At 36.3% G+C, this 9,829-nt stretch overlaps 1 protein-coding gene across 2 annotated transcripts in view; it reads left to right on the top strand.

Annotated features, from left to right (window-relative positions):
* The first annotated feature begins 848 nt into the window (after window positions 1–848).
* The window catches only part of Dnajc12 (DnaJ heat shock protein family (Hsp40) member C12), a 55,190-nt gene continuing 46,209 nt past the window's right edge, over window positions 849–9,829 (top strand). The window contains exons 1-3 of one of the 2 annotated variants that reach the window (XM_076834691.1): window positions 849–876; window positions 4,957–4,973; window positions 5,497–5,551. In XM_076834691.1, the coding sequence (XP_076690806.1) occupies window positions 4,960–4,973; window positions 5,497–5,551 (69 nt within the window). In that variant the 5' untranslated portion in view covers window positions 849–876; window positions 4,957–4,959. Of the gene's footprint in view, window positions 877–4,956; window positions 4,974–5,356; window positions 5,552–9,829 lie in introns of those variants that run through there. The other variant, XM_076834690.1, reaches the window with a different exon arrangement.

Below are 9,829 nucleotides of genomic sequence, written 5' to 3'. Positions count from 1 at the left end.
AGGCTGAGGGCTGGGCGCTAAATCGATCCAGCCCTGGTACCAGCGCCCAGGGGTCTCCAGCATTCCAGGCTGTGAGGGGGTGGGGGCGCTGTGTTGTGGGAAACCAGGACGAATGGTTGCAGGTACCGTCTCTGGAATTTGGGTTTGCGCCTTGGAAACTAGAATGTGTCAGAACGGCAAAGAGAAGGCGTCAGTGCCATTCTGCACGACAGAGACCCAGCGCGAGGCTGGAGAGAAACGCGGGGCCCGCAGAGGGCGCTGTCTGGGTGAATGGACTCTGGGGGCGGCGCAAGGCCCCCTAGGGGTTGGCTAATATTCCGTCCTCGCTCAGAGATTCCGGGCCTTGCAGCCTCTTAGTTCCCAGCCTTTCTCTCTTTCGTTTGAGATGTTTCAGGTATGTTTCTCTTACCATCTCCTGACTACGAATTTCAAGTAAGTACAGAACTTGCCGAGGGGTGGCGCCCTGGAGACCTAAGCAATGGCACGTTCCCCCGTCACCCCTTCGGCGCCGTTCCCGCTGGGCCTCGTGGGAGTTGTAGTCCTAGGCCGGGCGATGCTTCCTGTCCCCTCGTCGTTTTTTTTTCCATGTACTTTGTGAATATTTTTTATGAATTACAATTAAACTTTCACGCAAAGCTGCATGATTTGGCGTTTCGTTATGTGATGTGCTAAAGTTTCATCAGGATCAATCTTGTGCTCTCAATTAATTTAATGAAATAAGAATCTGATATTTAAGATAAACCCTATTCAAAGAATATGGAGTAGAGTTCAGGGTTGTTTCATCACTCTGTATAATTCCAGGCAATAATGGGAGGGTTTATTTAAAATTTTTTTTTATTCTGTTCTTGGTGGTGCTGAGTATCCAACTTATGCCAGGTAAGTCCTCTACCACTGAGCTAACCAACAGCCCCCATTTCATTCTTCTTTGTCAACTGCACAGTGTACTGTGAGCCTCAAAGGGTGAGTTAATTGGCCAACGACGTAGCCAACGCAAAATGCGCTATAAAATCAAAGCAGACCAAAGAAGTCCTTGAAACAGGCTTCTGAATGGTCATCTCTACTAAGTAAGTAAATTGCTATGTGACCTTTGGCAATTTGTAGCTTTTACTGATTGCTTCTTATTTTTTTTTTCTTACTAGATGAATAATATATGTTCATCTTAGCAAATGTAGATAAATAAAAATAATAAACTGTAAATTATCGATGACCCCAGAGTGAGTTACAATCTCTAGTTATAACACATCATATTTTGGAGTATACACTTTCTCATATTTTATAAATATGCACACAGTGTATATTCGTAACACTGGAACCATACTATATGTTCTTTTAAAGTTTACTTATTTATTTGTGTTACTAGGGATTGAAAACAGGGGCACTTAACCACTGAGCCACATCCCCAGCCCTTTTTTATATTTTATTTAGAAACAGGGTCTCTGAATTGTTAAGGTCTTGCTAAATTGCTGAGACTGGCCTGGAACTTGTGATCCTCCTGCTTCAGCCTGCTGATTCACTGGGATTACAGATGTACACCAGTGTACTTGGCTTAAATTAAAATTTAAAAGAGCCTGAGCGTGTAGATCCATGGAAGAGTGTGTGCTTTGCACATGGAAGGCCCAGGGTTCAATTCCCATCAACAAAAAATGAAAATAAACATAGTTTGTTTCTTTTTTATACTTTTAATCAAGGTATAATTTATACTTAATAAGGTAAATAAGTCTCAGTGCTCAGTGAACTTTACATAGTACAGACTGTTTCGTGATTTTTTTTTCTCTCTTAAAAACAGAGTGTGAACATTTTCTAGAAATTGTATTGTTTCATAGTATGTTGCTATATGTGACGTTATTTATATGATTGTTGGACATTTCATTTTTTCTCTCAAAAACTTTTACTGTGGTAACTGTATCTTGGTTAAGACAACCATTATTATTGCTATATCTGCACATCTTCTTGATTATAATCTTTAAATAAATTCCTGGGTATGGAATTTCTTAACAAAGATCATGCAAAGCTCTTTTAACTTTTTTTTTTTTTTTTTTTTTTTTTTGTGACTGGGAATTGAACCCCGGGGTACTTAACCACTGAACTACATCCCAGACCATTATATTTATTTTGAGACTAAATTGTCCAGACTGGCCTGAAATTTACAATCTTCCTGCTTCAGCCTCCTGAGTTGCTTGGATTATAGACATGCACTACCTAAAACTCTTTAATTTATGACATACCAATTTCCATTTCAGAAAGAATGTACAAATTTCTTCTGCAGTTGTTGAGCACCTTTGTAAATCTACTAACTTCAGTGTTCAGAATGAGAACATGATGGTCTAGGAAAAACAGTCCATGAGTTAATAACATCTGCTTTACCAAAATTCCTTTCATAAATATCTTTTATTGTTCCTGTTCTTCAGAACAACATTAAAGCATTGTCCTGACTATTCTCAAGAACAACACTTTTGCCAGGCACAGACTGTTTCATGGCAGGCCTGTAATCTCAGCAACTTGAAGAAGGAGGCAGGAGGATCACAAGTTCTAGGCCAGTTTCAGCAACTTCACCAGATCCTTTCTCAACATAAAAAGGCCTGGGATGTAGCACAGTGGTAGAGTACCCCTGGTTTTATCCCACAGTACAAAATTAAATTAAATTAAATTAAAAACAAAAACAAAACAAAACAAAAAAAAGAACAACACTTATTTCTTTCCTTTCTGGTCAGAGTTTTGTCTTTGAGGTATTTCACATCATCTTTTTTGGTGTGTGCAGGGGGTGGGGGGTAGGGCCGTGGGGGACTGCTAGGGATCAAATCCAGGGCCTCACTCATACTAGAGAAGTACTTTACCACTAAGCCCTCTTTTATTTATTTATTTTTAATTGCAGTAAGATACATACCATGCCAAAATTGTCATTTAACTTTCTTTTTGAGGTATAGGGAATTGGACCCAGGGGGACTTTATCCCTGAGTTACATTCCCACCCCTTTAAAATTTTTTATTTTTTTATTTTGAGACAGAGTTTTACTGGATTGGCTCAGGCTTGCCTTGAACTTGCAATCCTCTTGCTTCCTGAGTCACTGGGATTACAAATGTGTGCCACCACACCATCCTTTCAACCTTTGTTTGTTCATTTGTTTTGGTACTGGGAACTGAATCCAAGGGCGCTCTACCAGTGAGCTTCATCCCCAGCTGTTTTTTTTTTTTTTTTTTAAATTTCTATTGAAACACTCCTCACTAAGTTGCTGAGGGTCTCACTGAATTGCTGAGGCTGGCCTTGGGTTTGTGATCCTCCTGCCTTAGCCTTCCAAGTGGCTGAGGTCATTGCCACTGTACCTGGCTTCATTTGACCATTTTTAAGTGTGCAGTTCAGTGGCATTAAATACATTTACATTTACATTGTTGTGAAGCTATTAATATCATCCATCTTCAGAACTTTTCTCATCCTCCCATACTGAAACTCTGTGCCCACTTAAAAAAATGACCCCATTCACCTCTCTCCCTACCCCCTAGTGACATCTACTTCAGTCTCCATGAATTCAGTTACTATAGATACCTCAAATAAATGGAACAAGGCAGTATTTGTCATTTTGCTTTCACTATGAGGCATAATGTCTTTAAGTTTCAGAAATTCTTTTTAAGCCTTTCAAGGTTGATTAATATTCCATATATATATCCCACATATATGTATACCTCTATATGTGTGTGTTTATGTTTGCTGTTGTTGCTGGTGGTGGTGGTGGTGCCACTGCTGGAGTTGAACCCAGGGTTCCATGCGTGCTAGGCAAAGCACTGTACCACTGAGCTACATCTCCATCCCCTCCATATTTTATTTACTCATCTCTTGAGGAACATATAGGTTGCCTTCACCTTTTACCTATTATGAATAATGCCGTGAGTTGTGTGTATATACTCAGAAGTGAAATGGCTGCAGCATGTGGTAGTTCTATGTTTAATTCTGGGGAGACCACTATGTTGTTTTTCAAAGCAGCAATTTCACATCATGTAAAGGACAGCCATCAGTGATTCTGATTAAGATTTCGTGATACCCAAACAGAAATCCAGACACCTCAAGGGATGTGGGAAAATTTCCAAAACAAGAATTGTAGTTTGTTTAAAAATCTCATACAGAACTTTTGGGAAGAGAGCATAGATAATGAAAGATTAGTAACAATGGTGCTTTCAGTTCTTATTCCCGCTTCTCTTCAGAAATAAACCTTAAATAAGATTTGTAGAGGTGGGCTAGATGAAACAGTATTTTTTATTCCAAAGTTATAACTTATGGGGTGATTTGAAGCATTAAGGCAAGCTGGGTGCAGTGGCACATACCTATAATCCTAACTACTGGGGAGGTTGAGGCAGAAGGATTGTAAATTCAAGGCCAGCCTTAGCAACTAAGTAAGGATAAGCCTGTACACAGTGGATCTATGCCTGACTACTCACCTCTGAATCCCAGGGCGAGGCTGCCTTTCCAATGGACAAAATGAATTGAAATACAAGTTTTCTAGATCCACTCTATACACCCGAGCCTGGAGAAAGCCAGCCAGGACAAATGGTGCAATAATCTGACTCAGGTTGTCATATAATTTTCCTTCTTACTGACCTATTTCCTGTGTAGAACAAAGCACTATTTTAAATAACCCTGTTTCTGCTTAGTTTATCATTTCTCTTTCTCTATCAGAAGGAAACCTCTAGAGGCTGGGGGTGTATCTCAGTGGAAAAGCCCTTACCTAGCATTCACATGTCATGAGTCCCACCCCCAGCAGCCCCTTTTCCACCCACCCCCCCAAAAATTCTACAGAAATCAAGAATTTTTGTGAGCATAAAATAGGTCCTCAATAAATATTTATTGAATGAGTATTATTAAACAAATGAGAGCTTGCTATCCTAGTTTTTATTTTCTTCCACTCTAAGATTATTGTAAAAATTACCTTTTTTGTTTGTTTGTTTTTGTTCCGGGGATTGAATCCAGGACATGGAGCATACTGGGTAAGCGTTATACACTTTCTAGCCGCCCCTCCCCACCCCATTACAAAATGTTCTAAATATTCAAAATACTCATTTCTCATCTAATAAATCCTAAAATTTTGCTACATTGTTTCAAATTTTCTTCTGTTTCTTAAAAAAGAAGAAGAAAAGATAAAAATATATAGAAAAAGACAAGATGACCAATTTGTGGAATTCGTAAAAAGGCTTTACTAACACATAAGATGAATAGTTGATCTCACCACTTCAGAAACTACAGATCCCAGGCAGCACTGCAGCGCCAAGCGTGTGGTCTATTCTTTTTTTCCTCAGCAAATGGCCAATGAGAGGTAGTGTTTACAAAGGTCTAGACTGACATCTGGCGTATTGACTGAGATCAGTCTTAAAGCTAGCTTTTGCTGTTTGGAACGTGCCTTCGTCATTCAGATTTAAAGAGGGTTTTCCTATTAATTTGAAGCTCATCGTGTCTCTTGTTTCTGAGAGAAGCTGATTTACTGATCTAAATGGATGCAATACTGAATTACAGGTTGGAAGAAAGTGAAGATTACTACACATTACTGGGATGTGATGAACTCTCTTCGGTAAGACTATGAATAATGCTGCTGTTTCTCACAGTATTTCAAGTTTTTATTTAAGATGTTAATTTTGAACTTTTAGCTACATTATCTGAAATCCTAATCATGTATCGCCTTAAAGCACTTTAACTTAAAGAATGTTAAAGATTTAACTGTATGTTGGGTTTTGTATAGTATTTCATGGCAATTATATTGGAAACCTCTGATCAAATTCTGTTTGTATATTTTCTGGCTAATGGTCATACATTCTACTTTACAATGTGCTAAAAATACATATTAAAAATTTGATGTAATTGCTGATGTTTTAGAGTATACACTTAGCTATACCTTTATTGTAGTATGTCATGTTATAATTAAAATGAAATGTAATTTTCTGGTTAATCAGTTATTTTTTAAAAACATGTATTTTTATGACCATTTAAATTATAAATCAGGAATCATTGTTTTATATTAATATCTCAAATTGTGTGACAGAAATTACTTTTGGAAAGCATGGTTTCTGAAACAAAACATGTATGCATGAAACATGCATGAAAAACTCTATGTTTGTTAAAGCATGTTAAGGAGTGTTTCAGCACTTCTTTATTAAAGAAAAATATTTTAAATTTAAATATAAAAGCAAATATTTTGATATTCTTGTTTCATAAAATCAAGAGTTTTGATTTGAGAATAAAGTGCAATATTAGACATAAAGAACTAAAATCTCTTTTCTTGCCACAGTGAGGAAGTTATCTTAAGTAATGTAAAATTAGAAAACACAGGGAGAAAACAAATTATAATGCTCTTTTAGTTACATATTTTTCTTGAAGAGTAATATGCTATTCTTGTTTATGTTGGTGGCAGTTTGCTTATCGCAATTGATAAAGTTTATTACTAATTTTATCATCTTTCTCATTCACAGTTTGGTTTATACTGTTAGAAAATAAATTTTGAAGGAATTTTCTAAAATTAAAGTAACATAATTTAACTTGAGAAGTTTTATAATTTGGATTTTTAAAAATATGTGACAGATTATAAAGTCAAAGTCATTATAGTCTCACAATGAATCTCTTGATATGGTCAGTCAATCTTTGGTAGCTAGGCTCTTGTCTTTCCTGAGGAGTATTAGTTTTAGACTCACAAGAAATGATTCCATGATTTATTTATAGAATTTATAACAGTTTCACTTCATGATTTCCAGTTAAATTCATACTTCTTTCTATGTACCATGACATGTATTAAAAGGAAAATAAAAGCATTATTTCTTTTCTGGATATATTTTACTGATCTGTCAATGGTGTAGCATTTCTAGGTAACTTTTTTTTTTTTTTTTTTTTTTTTTTTTGGTATTAGATCTTATGCAAGCACCCTGCCTAGCTACATTCCCCATTCCCAGACCTGTTTTTTTTTTTTTTTTTTTTTTTTTAATTTTATTGTGAAATAGGCCTTGTTAAGTTGCTCAGGCTGGCCTCAAACTTGCATCCTGCCTTAGCCTCTTGAGTAGCTAGGATTTCAGGGGTGCACCATCATACCCTGGCTCATTTACTTTTAATGACATGACCTGTTACAATTTCCTTACTTCTTTGTGTCTTCTTTGTGTATGCATGATTTCCTCTATACTCCACTTTTTTTTTTTTTTTTTTTTTTTGGCGGGGGAGGGTCCTGGGATTGAACCTAGGGTCACTTTACCACCAAATTGCCCAGCCATTTTTATTTTTTATTTTGAGACAGAGTCTTGCTAAGTTGCCCAGGATGGCCTCAAACTTTTAATCCTCCTGCTCAGCTTTCTAGTAGCTTCTCCCTCACTTTTTATTTTCAATGGATGTCCTTCCCATTAAAAAGTTTTATGCCATTTTTAATTTAATGTGACATTTCCTTAACTTGATTTGTACTGGATGAATTTCCTTCACTTAAAATATTACTTGATTTAGCGCTCTAAAATTAATCAGAACGCTTCATACCAAAATGATTTCAAAGAAAATTGATATTTTGATTTTACTTTTAATAATTAAATTGATATACCCACATAATTTTTTTTTTCCTTTTTGGTTTGTTGTGTTGTGCTGAGGATTGAACCCAGGACTTTGTGCAAGCAAGACAAGCACTGTACCAACTGAGCTATATACCCAGTCCCTCCAACATAATGTTTTTTTTTTTTTTTTTTTTGCACTGGGGATTGAACTCAGGGGCATTTGACCACTGAGCCTCATCTCCAGCCCTATTTTGTATTTTATTTAGAGACAGGGTCTCACTGAGTTGCTTAGCACCTGAACTAAATTGCTGAAGCTGGCTTTGAACTCACTATCCTCCTGTCTCAGCCTCTGGAGCCACTGGGATTACAGGTGTGCGCCACCATAATGGTCTAAATAATGTTTTGATTTGATTTATAGTTCTTACTATTTAAAACTTGTGTTGAAAATTAATTATATCCAAAGTTAAGTTTGCCTATTTTCCAATGGTTCTAGAACAGTAATTATGAATCTTTTAACCCAATGCCTCACATGTGTGAGGCTACAACAGCCCTCCCTTGGATACTTTTAAAAATCATCCTTTACAAATTAAAAATATAATCTTGATAATAAGCAATGAGACTAATTTCCTACTTTACCTTATGTATGATTATATATAAATCAGGGGAAATTTCCATGCTGTTGTGTTGAAAAAAACATCTTTCCAATGTTAAAATAATATTCTGAAGTCTGATCTCAGATCAGCCAGCCTTTTCTCTGTATGTGGGATTTGACAGGAAAGATACATGGTATAAAACCCTCTGAAGTATTGATACATACATACTTTGTACCACACTAGGTACAAAGTATCTTTCCTGATAAGGATCTTATTTAGTTCTTACTTGTTCTTATATATTTGGTCACTATTTGGGCAGTAATGTTAAAAAGACTTCATGACTCCAAGATTTCATGGACTTGAAAATTGAGTAAAAATCTGATAAATTGAAACATCTATTTGTTTTTCTTATTGCCTTCATGCTTCCTTGGTTTGAATTTTGACCTCTCCCACTTATAACTGTGTGACCTGGAGAAACTTACTTTTCTATGCCTCAGTTTCCTAATTTGAAAATGGGCATCAATAGTACCCACTTTATAGAGTTGTGGAGATTGAGATATGATTCATACAAAATGCTTGGTACAGTGCCTGATACAGAGTAGTAGGTTGTTGTAGGTGTGGTTGTGGCCATTGTTTTGAACTCATAGGGATATTGTGAATGATATTCTAGGGGCTGCATTATTTTTAAAATGTCTTTTTTTTTTCTTCAGATTTCTTATTAGGTATGGGTGAGAGCCTGGGAATCTGCATTTAGATATGTATCTGTAGCTGAGCATGGTGGCATACGTCTGTAATCCCAGGGGCTGGGGAGGCCAAGGCAGGAGGATCGAGAGTTCAAAGCCAGCCTCAGCAACAGCCAGGCAATTAGCAACTCAGTGAGACACTGTCTCTAAATAAAATACAAAATAGGGCTGGGGATGTGGCTCACTGGTTAAGCACTACCGGGTTCAATCCCTGGTACAAAGAAAACAAAAACAAAACAAAACAAAATAAAAACCTAGCAGGCAGATTTAGCTTAAGAGCTACTGTCAGTCAATCCTTGATCTAAATTATGTCTTACCTAATTTCATAAATTTTCCTATTAATGTTTATTTTCTGGTCCAGGATCTAAGCCAAGATCCCTTACAACGCTAAGTTGTCCTGTTTCCTTAGCTTCCTCCAATTTGAAATTTTTCTTACTTTATCTTTTATAACCTGGACATTTTGAAGAGTACTTATTAGTTATTTTGTAGAATATACTTCAATTTAGTTTTATCTGATAACTTTTGAGGATTAGATTGAGATTATGCATTTTTTTGGAAGCCATACCATGGCAGTGATGTTGTATCTTTGCTGTTTATTGACTGTGATCATTTGGTTAATATGGTGTCAGATCTCTTCTGCTAGGTTTCTATGGTAGGGTTATAATTTTTCCTTTTGTAATTATCAGTTATCTTGGGGTTAGATGATTTGAGACTGTACTCTTTCCCCTCAAACTTTCACCCTGAGTTGATATCTTCTGGTGGATTTTGATCATGATACTAATGACTATGTCATTTGCCTAATGGTGACTTTCTATTTCCCTCATTTCATTTACATTTATTAGTTGGAATTCTTCTGTAAGGCCAAATTATTTTTTTTAATTTATTATTTTTAGATATACATGACAATAGAGTGTATATTGACATATTATACATACTTGGAGTATAACTTCTCATTCTTCTGTACATGATATGGAGTTACTCTGGTCATGTATTCATA

This window comes from Callospermophilus lateralis, chromosome 15, assembly GCF_048772815.1.
Source record: "Callospermophilus lateralis isolate mCalLat2 chromosome 15, mCalLat2.hap1, whole genome shotgun sequence".
In the NCBI taxonomy this organism is placed as follows: Eukaryota; Metazoa; Chordata; class Mammalia; order Rodentia; family Sciuridae; genus Callospermophilus; species Callospermophilus lateralis.
The sequence above is the reverse complement of the archived record's forward strand: the minus strand, read 5'-3'. Positions and strand labels throughout refer to the sequence as shown.